Source organism: Diadema antillarum, unplaced genomic scaffold (assembly GCF_040938485.1).
Source record: "Diadema antillarum isolate AM-2024a unplaced genomic scaffold, OU_Dant_1.0 scf00000108, whole genome shotgun sequence".
Taxonomy (NCBI): Eukaryota; Metazoa; Echinodermata; class Echinoidea; order Diadematoida; family Diadematidae; genus Diadema; species Diadema antillarum.
In genome coordinates, this window is record NW_027270997.1 from 1,094,721 (window position 1) to 1,120,983 (window position 26,263).

The 26,263-nt window shown below is 39.9% G+C and overlaps 1 protein-coding gene across 1 annotated transcript; it reads left to right on the forward strand.

Moving 5' to 3' along the window:
- On the forward strand, positions 1-26,040 carry LOC139719269 (synergin gamma-like). The gene is made up of 17 exons (XM_071630695.1): positions 1-110; positions 2,892-3,108; positions 3,561-3,733; positions 4,309-4,550; positions 4,947-5,216; positions 5,743-6,000; positions 6,394-6,760; positions 7,171-7,393; positions 7,791-8,052; positions 8,721-8,852; positions 11,851-11,988; positions 19,718-21,280; positions 21,760-21,869; positions 22,346-22,496; positions 22,978-23,034; positions 24,926-25,017; positions 25,744-26,040. The coding sequence occupies exons 1-17, from the start codon at positions 100-102 to the stop codon at positions 25,981-25,983; spliced, it is 4,506 nt and encodes a 1,501-aa protein (XP_071486796.1). The 5' UTR covers positions 1-99; the 3' UTR covers positions 25,984-26,040.
- Positions 26,041-26,263: the final 223 nt, after the last annotated feature.

The window sequence follows — 26,263 nt, forward strand, 5'->3', positions numbered from 1 at the left end:
AGCACAGCAGAAGACGTGCTCAGGAGAAATGACAGTTGTATTTTCAAGCAGATTGAACGTTTTTCATCTAAATCACCGGTCACGGTTGCAGTAGTTATCATGGCGTACAGGTAACTAAAGATTTCCTTTTTTTTAAAACTCAGTAGTGTTAAAAAAAAGATAAGAAATGCTGTTGATGACTAATATTTTCACCTTGCATCTCCGTCGGGCGTCGCGTCGATGAATGGGAGGGGACGATAACGAGTCGAGTGAGTAGTGATCTACTGAGTGCAGTGCCATGAGATTTGTGCATTGTTCGGCCGGCCTGCCTGCGAAAATACGCTAAGGCCTACCGGGCTACCATGAACGGCGAAGACAATACTCAGAAGACTGAAATTATCAACTCGTATTCGTCGTTAGATCTATTAATATAAATGTAAGTTCTATTCTAAATGCAGACATGCGACACAACGTAATAATATTAGCTCCAGATTGGTATTTAAAGGGGGAATGCCAACCGGCAACCCAAAGATCAATGTAATGTGGTTTGAATGAAAGCAGCAACATTCAATTGGTAACGTTAGAAGTAGAACACATGATCACATCAGTGAAAGTTTGAGAAAAATCGGTCAATCGATGCAAAAGTTATGAATTTTTAAAGTTTTGGTGTTGGAACCGCTGGATGAGGAGACTACTACTACTACTACTCAGAGGTTTTATGACGTATGAGTGGATAACAATATAAAGAAAATATAAAGAAAATTCCACAAAAATTCTTTTTTCTTGAAAATTACAAATTCCATCAACTTGATACTGGCGTATGTTAAGGGTAGCAATTATTCCCTCTTCTCTCTGAAAGCAGTTAGTCAAATGCTCTTTCATAATGCTAGAAAGTGAATTTTTGTTGAATTTCCTTTATATTTTCTGTGAATTGTTGTCCACTCATACGTCATAACCTCTAGTATGCAGTCTCCTCATCCAGCGGTTCCAACACCAAAACTTTAAAAATGTGTAACTTTTGCATCGATTGTTTGATTTTCCTCAAACTTTCACTGATGTGTTCTACCAATGTTGCTGCTTTCACTCAATCCACATTGTTCTTTGGGTTGGCATTCCCTTTAAACACAGCCCAGACTCCCCAGTCACTGTAAATAAAAACCGTGCTCTGCACGGCGTCTGGTCGGGCTACAGATTGGTGTGCTATATGTCATAGCGCATTTGATGTTCTATTTCATAGCACACCCACCAATCAGGCGCTGTTTAATGTACACTGTACCTTTGTTACCATGTGATGTGGATATTTTTTATGCAATGCTATCAAATTGCACCAAAATCACAGGAAATACTTTGCATGATTCTATTTTAGTTTATTTTCAATCACCCATATAGATTTGAACAAAATCAATTATTGGAAGCTCTGATATTGAGTTTCATTCTGCTGCTTAAAGATAATAAAAAGTTTTGGTACCTCAAAAGTTTCCCTGAATTTCCTTGTCTTGGTTTGTGTTTCACGTTAAAGTATGTTGTCTGTGAGAATTACTCGCCCCAAAGTGCTCTCATGTCTTAGTAATCATGCAATAATGGTTTCGTACCAGAGCCGTCGCCGTACGGCGTCGATAAATATTGTACGAAACCACTGACTGCGACCAGCAGCGTGCAGCCCATTGTACGCATAGCTAACTGCGACCAGCAGCCCCATACGCATAGCGTATTAATGGGGCTTCACATTGTAGCATTCAGGATCATGACAGAATTAGTATCGCGGGTAAATGGCAACCTAAAATCCAAAAATTTCTTCGATTTGAAGACTTACCAATTAAGTTGAAGTATTGAAAACAGGTTTCGAACAACGTTTGGTTCTGCCAATAGTCCCTTTCTTTTTCGAATTGATGACTGAATGTGACTTGGTTGAGAAGACCTTGGGAGAGCTACTACACTGACTACTACGGCCAGCGCATGCGCACACAAACATCTTATCCGTTGATGGATTTGAAATTTGTGCGCATGTGATGTGTTCGCATGCACTGGCTGTAGTATTCAGTATATCGTAGCTCTCCCAAGGTCCTCTCGACTGAGTCACATTCAGTCATCAATTCGAACAGAAAGGGACTATAGGCAGAACCAAACGTTGCCCGAAGCCTGTTTTCAATACTTTACCTTAATTGGTAAGTCTTCAAATTGAAGAATTTTTGGGATTTTAAGTTGACATTTATCCTGCGATACTAAATCTGTCATGATCCTGAATGCTACAATGCGAAGCCTGACTACGCTATGCGTATGGGACTGCTGGTCGCTATGCGTATGGGGCTGCTGGTCGCAGTTAATTGCATGATTACTAAGACATGAGAGCACTTTGGGGCGAGTAAGTCTCACAGTGTTAGTTATATGAAAGGTACTTTAACCTGAAACACAAACTAAGACAAGGAAATTCAAGGAAACTTTTGAGGTACCAAAACTTTTTATTATCTTTAAAACTGCACTCTTTGTGAGCTTTTAATTCGCAATCGCAGCATATGCCACTCTGCAAGCAAAATCTGAATGATTAATCTAAAGATTGAGTTGTTTTGAGCAGTGTCATGAAAGTCCTTGTTGATATCAATGTTTCCCCAATAACCGATCTGGTAGTCACTCTTTACTTTGAAACATCAGGGCTTTGAAAAAAAAAACAAATGCTCAAATAGAAATCTGAAACCAACACATTCAAAAGTGTTTGTCTCTTGCTTCCATGAGATGTACAACAAGAATCAACACAACTTTGCTCAGGTAGATTAACTGAGCCTATAATCCAAGCCTCTTTATAAATGAATTGAATGCACTCAAGACCTTGCCACACTCGCTGCCCTTTGAACCTGAAACCGATGATGCACTATCTTCTGTAGTATGTAAATCACTGTTTTCTCTCTTGTTCGCAGACCTCCGTATGGGTCTCAGCCACCAGGGGCTTTCTCTGCAAGTCCACAGCCAGTGAGACCTGGAGGGGCCGGTGGGGTGCAGAGTCCCAGGCAGCAGCAGTTTGGGATGGGGATGCCACAGGCACAGAGCTTCCAGATGATGCCACAGCCCCCTAGTGCTGTTCCAGGAGGTGGAATGGTTCCACAGATGTTCCCTGGGCAACCTGCAGGCATTTATGTGAGTAGATTTGGTAGCTTCTCAGGATTGATACATGGTGCTGCTGGATTTCATCAAATGGGCAAGCCTCCCCTTTTAATTCACATTAAATTTTTGGTCATGGTGTATTAAGTTATGCATGCTACTTTCTGAATTTGAACTTATGTGAAGTGAATCTCTGCAAATTCACTTTGAGGAGCATGGAACATCTTCACTGGAAGTATTCATAAGCATTAATTTGTATCCTCCGTTATGTTTAAGTGTGTGAGTGCATTGTTTGTACGCATTTTTTTTCTGTTTGTTTTGTTTGTTGCTCTTTTTAATGCTTTTTGTGTTATCAACAGGCAAAGAAGATACATTTAATGAAGCCATTTACATATAAACAGTGTATTCTGTATAGATGTAGCGGGATTATGTTCTTCATTTTAACTCTTTCTTCTACTTCTTTATTCTGTTTAAATAAACTTCTGTAGCCTGGTACTGGTTACAGTCAGACACCAGTGCAACCAGTCTACATGGGGCAACCAGGAATGGTCCACCCAGGGATGGTGCAGCCCGGCCTCGTAGGCAGGGGTGTAGAGGCTCCAGGTATGGTACCTGGTATGGGTCCTCGCCTCCCTCAGAACATGACCGCTGAACAACAAAAGTGAGTTTGACCAGCAGCATCAATAAGAAATTTGTTTTCAGAATGCATGTAATCATAATTATTACAATGGGTCCTTCATATTTAACAGCAGCTAATAGAATAATTTGGTGTACATGTGTATATATAAAAGCTATATCAGAATGAGTGAGACAGCCACTAATAAAAGCATAGCCTTTCTTAGAGATTGCTGAGGTGTCAAAATGCATCCACTCATTGTAGTATGTTGTTTAATTTAAAGAAAAAAAGTTCATAGGATACTCTACTATGTATCTTTGACATCTTATATTGTATATTGACAGTGTTCTGTGAAGCTATGATACCTTATTATACAGGGAAGTACCAGTTTTGTGGTAAGCATATTCATGTATACAAGTCTTTTCTGATTAGTAATGATGTGGAGATTGAATACAAGTCATTGGTCAGTAGTGACATTGTTCAATCTCTCCTATCAAATTTGCATTCTTTGTGTAAACAAATTTCTGAAAGTGACATTGATGTCTTGTTGTAAAAGTAAGCATGACATTTTGATGCAAAGCCCCTGTTGATTTAGTATTGTCTGAATTATATTTTTGAAGGAAATTTGCTGAGAAGCAGAAAAAGCTGGCTGAGGAGCAAAAGAAGAAGGAAGAACAGGAGCGAAAAGAGCGCTACAGGGAGGAGCAGAAGAGGAAGCTGAAGGAGTTCTCCACTGGAGGCAGATCTTCGCTGGGCTCCAAAAGTCTGGATATGGGGGAACTGCTCTCAAAGGGGCTCATGACATCTCCTAGCAACCAGGGACCACACCCAGCAACAGCTCCTGGTATACCATACCAATATGGTGAGTTGTAGGATTCTCTCTTGCTCAAGGGTTCTGATTTTGCAGTCCTCATTATTAGACTTAGAAATTTTGCACAATTTTTGTTTGTTTGTTTGTTTGTTTGTTTGTTTGTTTGTTTGTTTGTTTGTTTTTATGGCAAATTAATGCATTCTAACAGGTCAAATAGAACAAAGAGTCTTTCAAGTTTGAACATCAGTGATAAAGTTGTTGTACACTATCTTGACATGAAGAACTGATTGTATCTTCATTATTGACAGCTAATATTTCACCTCTGATATCCAATATGTACATGTAGAAATAGACATATTTGCTTGTCATCATTTTCATTATTGTGTATCACTATGCGTCTTTAGACTTGAGTCTTTCACTGCCTGTTTTTTCTTTGTATGCTCACAGGAATGCAAGCACCCGCTCAGGCTGGGTTTGTTCCCCACTCCCAAACAGTGGGCATGGTGCCAATGATGCCAGGCTGTGTGATGGTTGCCAGGCAACCGCTGCAGCCGGCAGCGAGTGCCACCCACCCACTGACCCACTCCCAGAGTCTGGACGATGGCTTCAGTGGCTTCCAGAAAGCAGCCCCTCCTTCGACGTCACTGACACCCATCTCGTCAGATCAGACGGAGGGGGATGATTTTGGAGACTTCCTGCAGGCACCTTCAAAACCAGGTATGCATCCAGAATTGGGATGATCTTCAAGGCTGTTTCTCCTGATCTGTAGCACTATAGTAGTGATGCAGTTTAGCAAGACAGACTCCGAACATGAACAACGTAATGTAACTCTTATTTGCCACAGTGGTAATTGGATGATATCCCTTGTACATGACTGTAATGTAAGCTAGACAATTCCACTCAATTGTCACAATATCAGGCCAATTGTAACAAAAAAGGCATGAACATGATTATGTAATATCTGCATCAGTTTCAGGATATCTGTGGTGATTTGTGAAGAGAGCACACCAGTAAATTGTGCCACTTGATAAGCAAAGCACAGGCAGGGTTGATATCTTCATTCTTGATCATGTTAAGGTTGGCATCCATTTTGTAGGATGTCTTGGCAAATGACCCTCCCTCGTCATTCTGTAACTCCGACAGGATCACAGTGTTGTCCACTCAAGAATGAGATGTACGCTGGTTCAAAGTGTGAACTCCCTATACTTGATTGTTGATATATTCCTCGTGTGTTTTTGCGCAGCACCAACCACTCCATCACAGCAACCACCAATGCAACCTGGAATGACCACGCCCGTGGCTGCACAATCACAGACCCCTCCCAAAAAGAATGATGATCATGATGATGATGGCTTTGGTGATTTCCTCGGGGGTCCAAGCCCCTCCCCACACGGCAAAGCCAGTGGGCAGCAGGAGACCACTGAGAACCAGTTCCCTGTAGCTCAAAGCTCTGGTACCCCTCAGGATGAAGGCAACAGTATGCCCAATACAAAGAAACCAGGTACTCTTTCGTTCTATTTCATCATGGATTGTCTTTGTCTTTATTTTCAGGTATTGAAGAAGCTAGTACATTGTCAGAGACTGTGGTTGAATGGTTTGTCTAATATAAAGTCTGTTTAGTTATGATGAGCTTGTGGTAGTGAATGATTTTTTTTTGGGGGGGATGGAGGGGGAGTCTTGTTTTTTTGTGTTGTGTCAATTCATGATCATTGATGGGAACTTTTGGAGTATGTGTGCTTGAATCTTTTTCTTTGTGTCATGTGCATTTCGGGAAAAGAATGCTATTGTAAGAACTCTTTAGAATCAATGTTATATGGAACATCTAAAAGGACTTTGTGTTGATTAGTTAATTGTGTTGCTCTTTCTTCCTGTATTATGTGTGTAATCCTCGTAGGTGGAAAATCCCTTGAGAGCATGCTGATGCAGTCCACAGACCTGTCTGAATCCCAGAAGGAGCGGAAGCGGTTCAATCAGAAGCCCTCCCTCAATGAAGTCAAAGGTCACGGTGGTAGTTCACCCAGGTCAGCCAGCACCTTCACCCCCAGTGTCAAAGCCCGGCAGTGGAAGGAGTCCGAAGACCTCTCCTCACTGTTCACCCTGCCTGGAGCGGAGCCCAGTCAGCAAGCCTCCGTGGTCCCTGGTGTGGGAGGGGGAACAGCAGTGGTAGGAGTCGGACAAATTGGACTGACAGGACAAGTCAATCCACCTGTGGCTCCCCTGCCTGCTCAGCAGCCATCGGGAGCAATCCATCCTCCAGCTTGGTAAGTCCCTCAGTGTCCTTCACCAAACTAGTTTTCTGCCAAAGGTTGTTGACTGAAGTGTTTAGTCTATTCTTTGCTTGACCATGACCTGACATTGATTTTGCATCCCTGCATCATCTTGTCAGAGTGATACTTCAACACAGGCTCTCATGGTGTGCAATAGAACAGGACTCTATGTTGTTAAAACTCAGTGCTGAATTTGGTGAAGTAAATTTAATGAAGTAATATGTTAACTGTCTTTAAATTCTCAAACTCATGTAGTGAACAACAGCAATATGGAAATACATTATGTCTGTATCTTACTGTGTATTTGATTTTGTGAGTAATAGATTTATTTAATGAAAAAGCACACTGATAGTAGGACAAAGTTTGGTTGAAACTAGTATAATTTGATGTCACTCTTACCTCAGGCTGCAGAATGAGTCTGCTCTGCCAACCGTCTACCGCCAAGTCCTGGAGGCTTCTGTCCGAGAAGGGTCCATCGACACGAGCCTCCTCTACCCCATCTTTCTCCTCTCCGGCCTTGACCGCAATCTTCTTGGCCACATCTGGTCGATGGTCAACCTCACCATGCCAGGCCAGCTGATTCCGCAGGAGCTCTTCATGGCCTTGGCCCTTATCGCCCAGGCTCAGGTAATAACAGGAGTGTTGCAGTGTCAAGCCAGCAACGATAATGTGTGAAGGGCCTCTCAGAGGGAGGGAGTGGGGGAATGGCTAGTCAGCATAAATGTATTCTTGCAGCCATATAAGGTCATTTTGGGGAAGCAGTTACATTTTAATAGGTTATAATGATTTATGTGATGTGGAACAGTCTGAATGATATATTTCCATTTGTATTTGGCAAGGGTTCTTGCAAAATTGTTTAGGTATTTGGTAAGAAATATGTAAAGAAGTGGCAATTTTAGCTAGTGGATGCAAATTGAAAGATTGTATGCACCCATACATATATTGTCATTGTTATTTTGACTTGATTAGGACAGCCTTTATCATTGTTCCAGTCGTATTTAATCCTTTTGCTCCTGGATTACAGAAGGGACAAGAGATATCACTCCCTGCTCTCTGCACCCTTTCCGAGGCACCGGTACCCAACCTCAGCCCACAGAATCCCGCCCAGCAGCCAGCCTTGCAGCAACTCTCCTCCTCAGCCCCACCCCAGCCTCCTGTGGCATCCCAGCCCCAGACCACCTCTGGTGACGACGATGACTTTGCGCCCTTCCAGGGGGCCCCTAGTGTGCCCTCTGTAGCAGCTGAGGCTGACATGCCACCTGCTCCAAGCATTTTGTCGGCAATGAGTAAGCTCAATTGGAGAACTTTTGTCTTATCCATTTTATTCACTCATGTGCTTTTACTTTTGTTATTAAAGAGGTGTAACCCCATCATGCATGTCAAAATAATATGCTTGTCTATTGTAGACAGTTCAGCACAGTTCTCAAGAAGAGGTTTTGTTCTGAATTTTTCATTCTAGTACATGTCTTGGTGTAAATAGAATCAATCTATGAGTTAGTCACTAATTGTCTGACTTCATATTGTGGCCATTATGACAAGCCTCACTATCTTTTATTTCTAGAGCAGACTTATATTTCTGAAATTGGGTTTGTCTTCATGCCCGTAAGTCCTCCTGGAAAGGAAAATAAAAAGAGAAGTGAAATATTGTATTGACATGGGATGATGAATTTCCAAGCACTCTATCAATAGGACAATTCAATCTCTGCAAGCATTTCAAATGAGAAAGTGAGAGAATGTTTCTGCAGAACTGGAACTGAGTCTTCCTTGCTCTGCGAAGCAAATTCAAAATAAACAACCTTCCAGTGATATGAACCAGGACAGACATACACTTAGTATGGGATGTGATGTAAGTGTCACTCACTTTTTTTCATAGAATTTGATTTTTGAGACACTTTGTTGAAATTGAGGATGACGTATGGGTTGCAATGCTAGGTTCTCACTGTACTTGTTTCAGCCTCATCTGCAGAGACGAGCGCAGTGGCGGGAAAGAAAGGGGCCTCCAGTGGAACTCTGTCCTCCCTGATCATCCCCGCCGTGTCCACCTCCTCCTCCAGGCACTCAGCCTCTCCAGCGAGCTTCACACAGGGTGAGTGTGTCTGTCGTAGCAGAGGGAACCTTTTCATGGAGCAGCATCTCTCGGGCTTCCTCGATGATGACAAATATACAGGAGTAAACAAGCTCATGACAGCACAAAACATATATAGAGCACCTGCTCATTAAATAACCAGATTGAAAATGTAAACAAATCATTTTGATCCCCGAGTATTCATGAGTATTAAGTATGTGAGAATCAAAACATTGATAACTGTGATTTTGGACAGATATTTAACAGATTTTGTTTGCTCTAAAGAACAACAACAACAACAACAAAACTTTACAGTTCAAGGGTTACAGTTTATTTCACTCCAGTGCTATGGCTGCCAGCTGGACTATTGCATATTTCTCTTTCAGAGCATATATTTTCCACCCTTCTCTTTGGTAAAGACTCTGATCAGATTCAGTTGCTGTAGATGCTGAATATTTTGCGCTGGATATATTTTCACAAATTTTGCAGGTCAAGAAAACTTGTGAATATAACAACTTGCCAACATATCACCCTCTGGTTTCATTAATCATGAATACTAAATATGAATGCCATGTATATGCATGCAACATAGCCAGGCAGCATCTGCACACAGGTGCCTGGCCTACTGCGTGCACATGCACGCCTGCATGCAGACCATATGCAAGCAGTATGATATTTGCATTCTTCATGGCGAATTCAACCACCCAGGAATTTGTCTTACAACTCTCAATTTCGCGAAATGATATGCCTGCAAATTATTTGGCATCTACTGTACACTGAAGAGAGACAACTATTAAAAATCACCACTTAGCTTCTCTGTTTCTTTCGTGGTTGTGTGCAGTGTTGGAAGCGAAAATATTTTCTTTCAGATATTTTGCATTTCCAATATAATCAGCTGATGTACTGAGGAAGTCTCTGCCCCCTTCCTTTCCCCTCTGTTTCACTAGAACTATTGTCAGATAACTCCTTAAACAAAGGTTACCCTTCTGAATTCATCCTCAAAATACTCAGTCTATAAACTCAGCCACCAGTTTGCTGCAGTTTCAGTACTATTAAACCATATTTGATCTGTTCAGTTTTTGATGTGTGAAAATTCCATCTTACATAGGCAAAGCATTTTGTGTGTGGATGAGATTGCAAACATGTTGCAGGTAATAAGGCTCTATGACTGTGTAGAATTGATTTAGAATTTTTATAGCTTAGGTTTATCTGTGTGTGTATAGGTCCCTGAAGGTAGGTACAAATATGAGTATTATCTGAAAGGGTTTGCCCAATGTTTCTGTTACTGACAAACCGCATCGTATCATCAATCACAAAATCAATTATTTGTGTCCTCTGGTGTGGTCTATGCCTTTGTATGTACTTTATTATCCCTTGTTTTACCTCTCATATTTTGTTCCATTCAAACCTCCATTTCTGGCATCTTTGAGTCAATGAACAGGGTGCAATGATTAATGTTATGCTAGGGTTCAAGTACAATTCCTCATTCAGTTATCATTGCAGGAAAAAACAACCAAAGAAAGTGAGAAATGAAGAAAGAGATACTCCCTCTCGTTTATTGACAGTGACATTCTAGTTACCGACTAACGTAATGCTGCCGACTTACGTGTGATCCCATCCATTAGTCAATTTGACTCTCATTTCATAGCCCTCCGTCAACTCATGGTGTGATCCGATCCTTGTATTGACACCACATGTGGATGCTGTCCTGACCTGTCTGACAAGTTTTCTAACCTTTGACCTTACTCTAGTTTTGCCCCATTGAAGTCTTTCCTATTTCCACATGGAATGTCCTTTGTCCCTGCAACTGACTGCATCTTTAGATATTTGTGTTTGTCTGACTGATAACTTGCTTAACTGACATCATTTTCCAATCTGGTATTATTATTTTTTTCTCCTGTTTTATAATGAATGTTATTTGTCCTATTTTAGTCTGTTATAATTGCCCTTTATATCTCAGAATAGATTATGGGTTGGAGTTACGGGATGACTTTCATAATGCTGCAACAATATTTGAATTGTGTTTTGTGCACCTTGTCCACGTTTTCTCTTTTCTTGAGAATGTGAACTTCCACATACACTCCCTATCAAAGTATTGCTTGACATAGTTTGTGGTTATGATGGGATGGGAATGGAAATTTGGGAAATAAGTTGCATTTTGGTGTCTGACATACTGAAAATTCTACATTTGAGGGTCTGCTGCTTCAAAGTATTGAATGACAGTCAGTCAATTATTGAGAAAGTAATTTGAAGGGTAGAAGATGTCTTTCAAAAACAGGAATAAAAATCCAACACTTGGTACCTGATTTAAAGGAAACCCAAACCAAAGAGAAATGTGGATTGAGTGAAAGTAGCATCATTAGTAGAACATATCAGTGAAAGTTTGAGGAAAATCGGACTATCGATGCAAAAGTTATGAATTTTTAAGGTTTTGGTGTTGGAACAGCTGGACGAGGAGACTACTAGAGGTTATGGTGTCATGTGTGGACAACAATATAAAGAAAACATAAATTGAATTCCACAAAAATTCATTTTTCATGAAAATTACACTTTCCATCAACTTGATACTGACATATGTTAGGGTAGCAATTATTCCCCCTGCTTTCTGAAAGCGGTTAGTCAGGTGCTCTTTCATTATGCTAGAAAAGTGAATTTTTGAGGAATTTTCTTTATATTTTCTTTATATTGTTGTCCACACCAATGTCATAACTTCTAGTAGTCTCCTCATCCAGTGGTTCCAACACCAAAACTTTAGAAATTCATAATTTTTGCATCGATTGTCCGATTTTCCTCAAACTTTCACTGATGTGTTCTACTAATGTTGCTGCTTTCACTCAATCCACATTGCTCTTTGGGTTTGGGTTTCCTTTAAAATTAATATTCGCTACCAGATTTCACTTGGTCACAGGGGCAGCTTTCTAGTGAAACTCGAAACATATTTCTGTGGAATGACCTTTCACCCCTGACCTCTCGACTCTGTCTTGTATTCCCCCCTTGTCTGTCTGTCTGGCATGGGTAGAGGAGAATTGCTACATCTTTGCCAATTCTCCTGCCCCCTCAAGCGGGCGCAGCTCGCCCTTTATTTGGGACCAGAACACCATATACGACAAGTTGACCACACGGTCCTACGATTCCGCCTCCTCCAGCTCTCTTTCAGGTTTGTTCTCGCTATTTCGTGTTGTCCTGGCGATTAGACCACCTGTGATTGTGGAGCATCCCCCTTTGGTGAATCCCGCATGCCAGATTTCAAGAGTCATCCTCTCCATATCTGTTCTTCCCGTTGTTGTTGGATTGGTCATATCTTAATAGCATTTTTGTTTATTAAATTGTTTTGTTTGTTCCTTTGTTGGTATAAATATTTAGTCCTCAGTTTCTCCCCTTTTGTGTGGTTTCAGATATAGCCTGCTGTATTCCATGCATTTTTATGATTTTTCTTATCATTTTATCCTTTTGGAAAATTATGTGTCTGTCTTAGTGGTTTGTTTTACTGTTTCCTGTTTTCCTTTTTTTTCCCCTTCATCAGCCAATGCATTCATCAGTAAAGTGCTTTTCATTCCTTCTCGTGACATACACCAGTCAGTGCTGAATTTAGTGATGTGATGTTCATAGTTGGTAAACCACATGCAGAGTTGGACTCATGCCAAAAGATAGCAGAGATATTTAACCCTTTCAAATCCAGTCTTACTAGGCATGTGATGTTGCTTTAGTGGTAGGTAGAATTCATACTGATGGGAGGTACAGCTTCTAAGAGCTATGTAAATATTTCTAGAGGTTTGCAATATGAGATTATGTGCCTACATAGAGAAGGTACTTAGCATTAGTATTTTTACCATCAGTGATATCTTCACACATGTCTTTCTGTCTTAGAAATGTGAAGTGATTGTGATACATAGACCATTTGGATTTGCCTTGATGCACTCTGTTGCAAGCATTGTCCAATACCACCAGTTAGCAGACCTCAAATGGTTTTATGTGGTTCAGTCTGCCAAGTACTCAATGTTGCACAAACGAGTTTTCTTTTGGAGTCAAGGGAACTAATTTTCTGAGCAGATATGTAGTAGTGTATTCTGTCATATATTTTGCCTTGTAGAAGTTTGTCTGTATACATAAAAAGCATTTGAAAACCTAGATCTATGCATATGGTGCCAGTCATGGTGCAAATCAAAACCGGTAAGTCTGACTAGGATAAAGTGTAAACAGTGTGCCCTAGAAACCCCCACCCCCCCCCCCCCCCCCCCCAAAAAAAAAAAAAAAATGAATAACAAACAAAAAATGAATACAGTCATTATTTGGCATGACTGAGATAATTGGCATTCAATGAATAAGTTTAATCATGGTTTGACAGAACAGATTGTGGTTTAGGTGAATTCAAGAAAATATTGGCATCATTGTAAAAACATTTTTTGCCCTGTTAGATAATTATGTTACTATACCACTTGACAAATCCAAAAACACAAAAGAAAAAGAATTTAGGTATGTTTAAAGGGGATGGCTAGTAACCGATCAGTGGGAATCAGTGGGAATGCTGAGGGATGATTGTTCCAATCCTTGTGGGATTCATTTTAGAGTACATTATATATCTACTATTGTGTGAAAATTATTTGCTTCAGAACGGTCTCATATTCAAGTAATGTGCAGATTAATGCCCCGTCACTGACCAGGGACGCTTACCTGAAAACATTAAACTGCACATTACTTGAATATGAGACCATTCTGAAGCAAATAATTTTCACACAAGAATAGATATATAATGTACTCTTAAATGAATCCCACAAGGATTGGAACAATCGTCCCTCAGCATTCCCACTGATTCCCACTGATCAGTTACTAGCCATCCCCTTTAAACATTCCCATCACCAAAGCATTTCATATTCCTGAAGCTTAACATTTCTGCCAGGACAAAAAGAGATCATGTCTCATTAGCCCTTTTAATAGCAAATGAAGATGCTGTACATAATGGCCTATGGTTCCCTAGATGGTACAGTGATATTGCTCTCATTTTGACAACTTTATTAATGATTAAAATAGCTCACTGCATGTTTATTTTTGACTATGATATTTAAGTTATGTGTATTTGAAAGCCTATTAAGACTTTGCCAAGAGAATGGTGTGTCACAGAAGGAATTCTGACATGCTTTGTTGACCTGTGACCTCTTTCAAATTACATAATTATATATTCTTTATAACCCCCCCCCCCAAAAAAAAATAATAATAATAATAGATAATAATAATAATAAATAAATAAATTGGTAAAGCACATAATTATATATTCTATATAAAAACACAAGAAAATTTGTAAAACAAAACTATATTAAAAAAAAGAAAGGGCGGTTCTGGCAGTTCAGTTGCTAATGGGTGTGTTTTTAAGTGAGTATCATGCTCATGAGGAAATCCAGATCTTAGCTTTTGAGGCTAATAATGGAAATATGTTCTTCAACAGTTCCTGCAAATTTTAGAATGATGATTAAAACAAACACAAGAATTAATAAGAATGAATTTCATCAGAGTGGGAAAAAGTTGCATCGCTTTCACTATACCCAGCCAAATTAAGTTTGAAGGGGATAGGAATTAGCATGTGGTCAGACGAGTGCTTGGTCCGTCTGGGCAAATGTTGCCCAGAAATACCATATTTACTGCTGTACTGACCACAGTTTTGTTATTTTCTTTTTCAAATTAACCTGTTGAGGACGGTTTGATATTGCTACAACACGCATTTCCCATAGACACTTGCCCGAGTATATACTCGGGACTCATCCTCAACAGAATAAGAGACCCCGTAAATAGGGGGTGCAGTTATATAGGGGGTGCAGTAAATGTATGGTAAAAAAAAAAAAAAAAAAATTGGGTCTGCAAAAACAGTCTGTGTCTCGAGATCATCCTAATAGTAGGTTTCAGTAATAGAAGTGCAAATGGTGGTATTTTGGAGCATGTTACATGGTATTTGAAACGATAATATTTAGATTTTAAAAGTATGATACGGCCAAGTCACCTTCCACCTCTGGCAGTGCTTCTGAGAGCTGCATGGTGCACTCGCTCACATCTGTAGTAGCTAACACTCTGCTGACAATAATCCAGCTCTTGATATGATCAAAATGAGACCTTCAAATGTATTTGTGGATGTCACAAGTGACTTTTTAATTTTTATATATAGGTCGGCTGGAACTTTGGGGTGTAGCAATGCATGACCTTTGGTTTATATAATAGCAAATATAGTAGTTTTACAGGTGTAACAGCTTATGTGTCACTTAGAGAAACGGTTTCTACTGAGCTTCACAACTTTTCTAACTTGTCTTTCCTTTAAATCAAAAGTGACAATTTTTTATTTGTCAATTTTTCTCCTGTAATAGAGTAACATAAAACACACTGTCAAAGCATGCCATGTCAAGAGATTGGACTTAGTCATCATTCATTTAAGAGCCTTTTTTTGTGCTCAAATCTGCAACTTTTTTTCATGCATGTTGGTGGTTCATACCTTCAAGGAAATGCCATTAGGGCCTACTATCTTTCCAATGTGCAGCATTTATTTCATCATGACTTCTGAATTTGATTTTGTCTGCTTAGATGGAGAAAGAAAGAAAGACAGAGAGAGAGAGAGAAGATGATGTGGAGAAATTTATGTAGATTTATTTACCCATTGAAATTACAGCTGATTGGATTTTAAAAAAATGAAAGTAAATACAACTGTAGATTTCAGTTACAAGAACATACTAAATGTGACCCTGCACCTCAAAACAAACAAAAAGTCGGCAGACATGAATTTTTAGTTAAGACCATATTCTGAAAGAGCAGACTTCAAGCTTTAAAATGATGTATAACTCAAATCAAATGGACTCTCCTAACCTATCTAAATATTGGAAAGAAAGCACAAAATCAGGAAAAGTGTGAACTGAGAAAAGAGGCTCTGAAGTACAGTGTCTATTCAAGCGCTTAATCTGTACCAAACCGTGCTGGCTGTGCGATGAATGGGACAAAAAAACAGGAGGTTAACCACCAGAGTAACAACAATGAAGAGATTATCAGATTAAACTGAAATTAAGCATGCCTCATTAACACATTCTGTCCATAATCAATGCCAACTTTCAAAGCAGTAGTGCTATCCTTTCAAAAGTTATTAGAGTTGAAAGTGAAGAGTGTGGACAAGGTTTTTCAGAAATGAAAAAGGGATTCTAAAGACACACCTAATCACACTATTCTACCAAAAATGTTCAAGATAAACTGCTAAAAAACACACTTTCCTGCCCGTTTTATGATACCAAATCTTAGCATAATGTAAAAGAAGACCTGCTCTTTCAGAAAATAGGAAAAAGTCAAGTTCGGCTAGGTTGACCCATTTCACATATTTTCAGTCCTCATGCAAAATCAGTGTGTGCGACTTTATGTTTGTTTTGAGGTGCACGGCCACAAATAACGTTCATCATAAGAATAGCTTTCCTTGTCTTGTCCCGGTAACATGTCAGTTGTCAGTATTGCACATAGACATCTACAGAATTCATGCAAGGAGCTTGAGCAGTAACGTTTACTCGCAAAACACTGGGGATTTTTTTATTGCATCACCAAAAGCAGTCCGTGCATTCGATGAGAGAGGTGTCGACATTCAACTGACATATGGTGTCAACTCCATATACTGAAAACCTTTTTGATTTTACTCGCATGACCACATGATTATGCAATGAAAATTTCAGCAAAACAAAGCTCAGCGAGCCAACGTTAAGTGGAGTTTAATAGCGTATTCGAAAATCAATGCTCCTCACTTGACACATGCACAGTGCTTGTACGAGACGATCACTGTATAAACCACAACGTTCATTTCCCGAACTGCGGCGAGGATATGGTCATATCGTTCTGTGTGACCCCAAACTATGTGTGAAATGAAATGATGAGCATGTTGGTTATTCAACTAGGTTTTCATGGAATGCCTTTCTCACAATATTATGCATTGCTGGAATTGGCCTATTCCAGCTAGTTGCTGGCATTGTATGGAGTGTTGTCTTATCCCTACTGTGTAGTTTTATTGCTAGATTAGATATGAACGTTTCATGCTGTTTTTAGAAAGTGACGCAGCAAAGTTGCTTTTCATAGTCGGATTCTTATGTAAATGCACATTGTCCACTGAACTGGCTGGTAATTTTCCTGATAATATCCTTATAATTCCATGCACAGTGGAATGGGAGTTCCTTATTCTTATTCGATAACTTCCAAGTCTGTTGGGCTAGAGTTCACACAGTAACAGACAAGTCTTCATGTGTTAGAAGTAATTATGACTGTTGTGTCAGGGTGATAGAGCTTGCGGTAGATCTGGTCAACACTGGCATTCAAAGTCACAATCTAAAAACATTCGTAAGTTTCTATACAATTGATTTATGAACATAATAGTATGAGCAAGATGAATCTCTAAAATGTCTATGTTTGTTGTGACTGAAACAATGGAATGTGTGTAAGCTTTGCAAGGGCAGTAACTATGACAGCAATATATGGAGGAAATTCATGAGTGTGACATATCCTTGTCCATCGTCAAAGGTCAATGTCATTCTAGGAGTTTGTGATGATGAGATTTTAACCATACAAATTTTGGTTAAAAAAAACAAGCAAACAAAAAACAGCTAGGTCCAAGGATAGACAGAATGACAAACTAAGGTGGATATCAGAGGTAGAATTTTTACTGTTTAATAATTCAGTTTGTTTTGTCTGCATTGGCTAGATATGACACTAATTGACCAATTTCATGTTTTTGTAGCACAGTTAACACTAAGATGCAATATAGTGAAACCCCGTTATAACGGGTTCGGTTGTAACGAGGAACCGCTTATAACGAGGTGATCGCGTCGGTCCCATTTTCCTGTGCGTGTAAACCTATGGCAGAACGAGTCCGGTTATAACGAGGACAATTTTGGTGCATCATGATAAAGAAAAAAAAAAGCAATTTGATTGGATATAATGAGGTTCCTTTTCTCGACTTGCTGCTTTCAAACACGTGACAAACGAAACATTGAAAACCGAATTCACGCTATCCATGTCTCTTTCCCGTTTTGCAGAGTACCGTTCCTTCTGTGTTTTCTTCTAAACCACGCGATAAGACACAGAAAAACCTTCCGATGTTCCTACCAAGTTATTGAATAACATCATTCGATTTTCTTTTTCGCAAGATACGCGTGTGTGATATTAGGTCAGACCACACAGCAACGAGAAAAAAAAATAACACATTCAAAAACTTTTCAGGTGGTGACACTCATGACCAAAAATGGGCAATTGGAATGCGTGTTCAACTCATCATTATATCCTTTCCATTTTTAATTCCGACTTCCAGTTGTTTTGCTGGCTAGTAAATATGAGTGTATGATTGAAGCCGAAATAATTAATGAAATCATAGCAATCCTGCCAGGTGACAGTAGCGTAAAAATAGTTGAATAACGCATGTTAATCTACTTGATTGAGTCGGTGTTCAGAAAAAGAAACAAACGCATGTAACAATTTGAATAGATCTGGGTTTGTTCATTATCATGTAACAAATGATAATGTAAATATGAGTGTGTATGATTAAAGCGGAAATAATTAATGAAATCATCGCGATCCTGCCGGGTGACAGTAGCGTAAGAATAGTTGAATAATACTTAATCTACTTAATTGAGTCGGAGTTCAGAAAAAGAAACAAATGCATTTAACAGGTTGAATGTAGATCTGGGTTTGTTCATTGTCAATTAACACTACATTTCACAATGAAGATTTTTCTTTCTTTCAGAATGGTCTATGAGGTACAGATTTGCATAAGAAGGATCACAACCTTCCAAATTCAACCCTGTCGCATATTTTTCAAGAACGGATGTACAAAATGTGAATAGATTTTCGGAAGACAATAAAGGACGCATTTTTAATCCCTTTGGGTGCAATGATTATATATCGTATAAAAGGATTACAGCCGAAATGATTCATGATCATCGCATTACTACTGGGCACCAACAGCGTAAAATACCTCGCAAGTTACGGTAAACAACGCATGTATGTTACTCTATTTGCGCTGATGTTTAGAAAAACTTAAACGCATTTTATACAATCTCATTTTGTTCATTGACATTTTATACTGTATTTCACAAACGAAAAAAATGTCATTCTTTCAGAATGGTTCAATACAAGAGGAAGAGATAGGTGTAGAAAGAATCATGAATATGATCCTGCCAAGTAGGCCTGCTTCTCAAGAATATAATGTGCAGCTATTATGCGAAGAGATTTTTTGGAAGAAAAATAAAAAAATTAACGCATTTCAACCCCTGCTTTTTTCGTCTTTTTTTATATCAATTCACAAATAATTTCCCTTTTCACAATATTTTCTCACTAATAATGATCCATAATATTGTGTAATAACAATGCAAAGGATATTCTTAAGTTTGATTGATGGGTATATGACGTCGTGCTTATGCTTTTCTTTGTTTGTTATGCGTACGGTTATAATGAGGTACCGGTTATAACGAGGTAATATCGCCGGTCCCACGGACCTTGTTATAACAGGTTTCACTGTAGCTGTTATTTGAACATTGCCACAGCTGCTGCAAAACATACTTGGTTAAATTTGATAGGATATGCAGAGCTATTTTATTCAGCATGATTTCAAATCACGTTGAACATATACATTATGTGTGTGTGTGTGTGTGTGTGTTTTGTGTGTTTGTGTGTTTTTTTTTTTAATATGAATACCACAACATTATTGTTTGATATGTTGACGAATTGGAGTAGTATTGCCTATACTTTATGAATTGTGGAGTGGATGATGGCTGTGCATTTCACATATGACATTTTAAGACAATTTTGACGTGCAACATAATGTGTGATATATATTGTATTACCTGTATATGAATACTGCTGTAAATGTTCTTACACAATTCTGCCATGTACAGATCACACTCCTACCGAGGGAGATGATGAGGATGAGTCCTTTGATGACTTCAAGTCGGCGCCCTCAGACAGCATGCATAGGGATTTGGACCTCATTCCACAGCCCATCCCAACCCTCCCTGGACCAGGACAAAAGGCTTCATCCAGTGTGTCTGCTGGGGCTGCACACATTCCAGCTCTGGTCCCACCTAGAGAGAAAACTGGTGGGATATTTGCTGCCATACCGCCCCCGCCTCAAGGAACAAAGGGTGGGAGTGTTGCAGTTCGTGCCTTCGGGTCTGAGGAGCAGCTACGGGCAGACAACGACTTTGGTGATTTCGGCGATTTCAAGGCTGCTGGCTCTGATTCAAAGACTAGTCTCAGCTCTGCAGCAAAGCCTGGATCTATCCTTGGCAGTCAGCCATTCAAGCATTCTGCATCAGAGTCCAATCTACAGGGTATGCAGTCGAAAACTGCTAATGATCGCTATGCTGCTCTCCGAGACCTTGGAGTTTCTCTCTTTGACACCGAGCCAGTTGCCCTCCCACCTCCAGCTGTTGGTGGGACGGATGATGATGAGTTTGCTGACTTCCAGCAAGCTGGAGGAACTCTTCCTGGCATCCCTGTGGCATCTGCAGGGGAAGCAGCCAGTTTTACCTCCCCGGCCAACCAAGCCGCCCTCTTTGAATCTTTCTCAGCCAGAGATCAGCCTCAGCAACCAAGCCAAGGGTTTGCAGCCTTTTCTCCACCACGGGAGAGCTCGGACTGGGCAGAGGCTGCAAAGAAAGACAAGGATCAAAAGGCGTCCAGTCCACACGAGGAAGAGTTTGAAGGCTTCTTCAGTTCCAGGAGTAAAGATGGAGGCAGTGGTAGAGATACCAAGAACAATGCTGAGGAGTCTTCAGACACATTTGAGAAGTATTCCTCCCTTGCTGGCCTCCATGCTTTTGTGACCGACAAGCCAGACCCAGTGATACCAAGCCAGGATTCATCCTTTGGAGATTTCCAGACAGGAACGACTAAAGCTCCTCTGCAGAAACCCTCTACAATCTTGCCAGGAGTTGGTGTGGTCGCACAGCCAACAACATCCTCAACAGACTTTTTCCGCCTCACACCGCCTCCCATGACGTCCCCATCTCCAAGCAGTGAGGAAGCTCCGGAGGACGATCGCTTCAATGCCCTGCGTGATTTGTCGGTGGTTGATCCCTTCGAGCAGGTTGGGTCAGCAACGCAGCAGGGAAGCATGGACGGAACGGGGTCCGACTTCTACCAGACGCACTTTGAGACCATCGACCCCACCCCCAAAGGGGTGAGCAAACAAGGGCTGAGTCTTGGTGATGGAATGAATGCTGATTCCTTGCAGAGCAAGACGCACAAACTGGAGTTGACCCTGGACACTCCGGTCAGCACAACGAACAAAGCTTTTCCCATCGGCTCCATAAATGAGCTGGACCTGAAGAATTTTGATCTGAAGCTGACAATCGACTCCAAATCAAAAGAAGGTGCAGATGAACCCCGAGAGAGGGGAGACTCCTTTGGAGATTTCACTGCAGCTCCATCTACTGAGCCTCCTCCACTGAGCAAAGGTATCATTGGCTTTGTTTGCTGGCATCCATTTTTACTATCTTTCAATGAGATAAATGCACACAAAGTACTATGTTTGCATTCATCTCAGGTATTCACTAAATGTTTTATCAACTGTTCATAGATGAATGACATTGCACAGATTTCATTTGTGTTTCACTTCTAGCTCACTGTGCAACAGAATTTCTTCATTGCCACTGATGACAAGTCTATTGCAAAGGAATGTTTTTGACAGGATGGTCATACAGTGTCCAAGATGTGCTTCACACATCAACAGGCTCCTTCCTTTCCGCAGATGCAAACTAGATTTGATAATATTAAATGTTGGATGTTGGATTTTTTAACATGACTTAGGTTCAATTTTAGTAGTGTTTGGTCACAAATGGAGTCAAATTTATGTATGTTAACTGTCTCTTATATCACTCTGGCTACCAAACCCTGCTCCTCCCCCTTCATACAGCACCCTCTGTGATGCCAGGAGGAAATACCATGGCACTCCTTCCATCCAGTGGACACCCTCCCCCTGCAGCGGTCAAACCTGACACGACTCTATTTGGCGATAGATACTCGGAGGTTGCTGGTGATTCATCTGTGAGTACCCCAATTACTGCATTGAGACTCAGGTCATAGGGTCAATGTATGAGAAATGGCATCTTTTGATTTTCAAGAAAGTGTCAGTTTGCAATGGCTCAGCAGTCATCAAGCTTGAACTAGATTGTTATATTTGTGTACTCTGTGATTGTTGGTTCCATTTTGCTGTGCTATGCTTTTCAAGGTTCAAACTAAGGTAGAATAATGAATGGCCCTGGCTTATACTTTGATTGCTATAACTCTGACTGATGAGAGTCAATCATAGTTTTCCATTTACAGTAGTCGGTTGGGAGAAAGGCTGGCATGAATCAGAGTGGAAGAGATGTCTTGAGTGCAGCTTTTACTGTTATCGTTTGCCCTGATTAATGAGAGAAGATAGAATTAAATATATATTTAGTTGAGTCACTACAAGTATATGTCAAGCAAATTGTAGTTGAAGTCACACCCACTTTCTTGGGAATATATGTTATATCTAGGATGAAGGCAGGCATGCATCGGAGTGGGAGAAATGTCTGAGCAAGTGCTATGAGGTCATGAGTAAGGCAAACTCCATCTTCAACAACATCAGCAGCTCCTCTGTGTGCAGCGAGGTCATCGGGTCAGCGGCTGGCATCGACTACCTCACCGGTGAGCTCAGTTAATTTCTCAGTGATTATCACATGTGTCGTAATCATTGCTGCTTCCCCCATCAATGGCATGCTTTGATTGTGTCTTTGGTGAAAGTTCCACTCATTTTCAGTAATGCATTTTGCTTGACCTATATAATGATTCTTTTGATTCGTTTTGATAAATGTCATTAATGTAATACAGATATGGACTTCATAGTGCATTGACCGCGATCTCTCACCCTGAGCAACATTCTGCGGCGCCTGTCATTCTCAACCATCACATGTTAATATTATGATAATGATTGAAGAGATCACAGTGTGCAATACTTAGGGGTAGTCTACATTGTTTCATCCTTGATGCAAAACAGCATGCACATTTCTCTTCTGTTTTTCAAAAGTATGTCAACTGCTTTTTGTGCAGATGTGTTTGTTGTAAAAAATTATTGATTTATATTGTTATAACTTTGTTTGCTTTCTATTGTATCTTTTTTTTAAATCAGGCGTAATTGAAGTTTACAGAGTTGCCTGCAGAATCACAACCTCCATCCAGGGATTGGGTGAGTGGATTTTACCCTTTGATAGCTGTGTCATTTCGCTCGCTCTCATGAAAATCACAAGAATACTTCCTCTTCCTCTTTAGCTCTGAGCTTCTGCCCCAAGGAGTTGTTCATTGCAAATGAAAGTGGAAAAACGGCGTTCAAAACAAGCTTCTTCTCTTGCCCACCTTTTGCATTCATGGTTGTACTTACCTGTAACCAGCCTCTGAATAGTAATATTTGCATTAATCTATCCCCTTGTTCTAAATAGTTATTATGTAGCAATCTATACCTGTGTTCTAAATGGTTATACAGCTGTATGTAGTTTTTATGCCTCCGCCACGAAGTGGTGCCGGAGGCATTATGTTTTCGGTTTGTCCGTCCGTCCGTCCGTCCTTCCGTCCGTGCGTCCTTCCGTCCGTCCGTCCGTCCGTCCTTCCGTCCGTCCGTAATGAATTTTGTGGACAGGGTAACTATCAAAACCTTTTGAGGTATCCTAATGAAACTTGGCATGAATGTGTATTGGGGGGTGAAGTTGTGCCTATCAACTTTTGGGTGCACATGCTCAAGGTCAAAGGTCAAAAGGTCAAGGTCAAATACATATAATTTCACTATTTCCATCATTTCTATGCAATGCCTGAAGATATTTTCTTTAAACTGAGTGTATACATGTATTACCCGATTAAGATTTTCTGATGAAAATTTGGGTCATGAGGTCAAAGGTCAAAGATCAAAAGGTCAAGTAAAAATATTAAAACTTCACTTTTTTTCTCTGTACCTTGGAAATTGTTCAAGGTATCTTCATGGGATATAGTATATGTACATGTACTGACTGGCAGTGATTATCTAGAGAATATAGGGTTCATGAGGTCAAAGGTCAGGGGTCAAAGGTCAAGGGCAACACTTCAAAATTTTACCATTTCCCTCATGTTTATGCAATGCCAGCAGGATTTTTTTTTTTACACTTGGTGTATGCATGTATAACCTAACAGAGATTCTCTGGAAAGTTTTTTTTTTTCCTTTTGTTTTTTGCCTCAAAGGTCAAAAGGTCAAAGATCAACTGAAAGTGCTGAACTAAGTTTTTCCTCAATATCTTGGAAGTGGCTCAAGTTATCTTGAAATGTACTTCATATTTATGCATGTTCTGCCTGACAGTGATTATCTTATGAATTTTAGGGTCAAAGGCCAGATGAAAATGGTAACAATTTACCATTCAATACAGAAATTGCACTTTTTCTCCATACCTTGAAAATTACTCAATGCATAAACGAATGAATGGGTCAAAGTCAAGTTAAAGTCCTTAAATCCCAAATACATGCTCTCCTATTCATCCAATTAAACCTAGGTCAAGGAAGGTGAACATTCAACACATTTGTGACAAACTTGTCATTGTAATATTTTACCAATTTTGTGAAAATGTAATCACACATTGTCCACATGAACTATCTAGACCTATGAGGAGAATCATGCATTATGGCGGAGACATATCAGTCGCCATAGCGACATTTCTAGTTCAAGTTAAATCTTAGCAGCATATGATTGGGTGTTGTTGGTGGTGGTGATGGTGGTGTTGTTGGTGGTGGTGTTACTGTTGTGCTTCTTGTGCTTGGTTATAGGCTCTGTATCTGTTATTTACAATTTTGACATTATGCAGTTTATCTATCTATAAACAGTTTTAATGCACTAGCGATCAAGATGAATTTTCTTTAATGTTGACCAAAGAATGCTGATGCAAGCAAAAACATTTACAACAGCTAGGACATAATATAAGACTCCGTGCATTAAACAAAGTTCAAGTGAAAATTGGCACTTGCAAAGAATACAAAGAAAATGTTTTGTACTTTTTTGCACATTCAGCTGCAATATGTGCTGCTCATCATCGCTTTCTATGTTTGTTTATTTTTGTGAACAGGTATCGATAATGACATTCTAGGAAAACTAGAGAAGGATATCAATCAAATCTGGAATAATCTGTCAGCTTTTTTGCAACTTAGTTCCATCAAGGTTGGTATACATAGCTGAGTAGAGTTTACTCTTTCGTTAAATCTGATTAAACTCAGTATCGAGTTTATTCTCGTGAACAAAAGGGCATCATAATTAAAGAATGAACAAGATTCTGTCTGGATTCTCATGATTTGTACCAGCAATGAGATCGTGCAGAGTGGCTTTCATGTCAAGTGGAGGTGGTTATTAGGACCAAGTCCCAACCCCTTGTAAAAGAAAATTATAATGATAAAGAAAAAGAAAAGGGATAAAATGCTAAAAAACGAAGGACCGAGAAGAGCAGACACAGGGGATAAAAAACACATGTATGTCTCATCTGTATGGTCATTTAATGTATAACATTGATTCTTGTTAAAAATTACCTTTCCTCAATCAAAATTGATAAAGTTAGGCTGTTTCACTTGTGAGCCATGTGAAAGTCCATTATCTACTTGAAATAGTGTTTGTGCCTTCTGAGAAAAGAAAATATCGTGATAATCATGAACAAGAACTTGAACAAGTGAACAAGAATTTGTGGCATCAAAAACCAAAAATATAGTTAATTTCATGTTGTTTTCTCCTCATATATTTATTCTTTTGTGTATCTGCATTTCAATTTCTCTTTGTGAAGTAATTAAAGAGTTGTGTCCACTTTCTGTAAACTACATTAACCATATGTTGATGCATTTTATGTTTCATTGATAAAAGTGTATTTGTTTCGTTATTCCATACCTTCTCCTCCGCCAGCCAAACGAGGGCTCCTTTGTCTTCAAGACGGCCATGCTGCGGCCAGAACCCAGCAATACGCCCCAGGCGTGTGGCGTCTGCCTCCTCAATGTGGACTCGCGCAGCAAGGCCTTCGACCGCTCCGAGGACAGCCACAAACTGAGCTACGGAGGGAGGCAGTACCACGCGACCTGCGCCAACCTCTGGGTCAACATGGTAGATTCCATCCTGCCCGCTCTGCCACTCAACACCCTGCTCTGATTGAGAGGCTTCCATTCCGGATGGATGGTGGTGCACGTTATGCAAAATTTGAGGGACAGAGCATGCAAACTTATGTGTTTTTACAGTATTGCATACAACAAAATGCTATGTATATGGAGTTAAGAAACAATGTTCGTAATACTGTCTGCTATTGTCTGTACGTAGATAAACTGGAGTTAAGTGCTTTTGGAATATGTTGAGTACTTGTCAGGCATCTAACAGAATTTATCGAAGCAAAATTTGCTCAGGTGGATATAAGCTAGATACTGGTAGACAACTT

Excerpts from the sequence above, each read along its gene's own strand:
- LOC139719269 (XM_071630695.1), top strand. Across the intron at positions 3,109-3,560 it reads GGCAACCTGCAGGCATTTAT|CCTGGTACTGGTTACAGTCA; the intron begins GTGAGTAGATTT and ends AAACTTCTGTAG. Across the intron at positions 5,217-5,742 it reads GCAGGCACCTTCAAAACCAG|CACCAACCACTCCATCACAG; the intron begins GTATGCATCCAG and ends GTTTTTGCGCAG.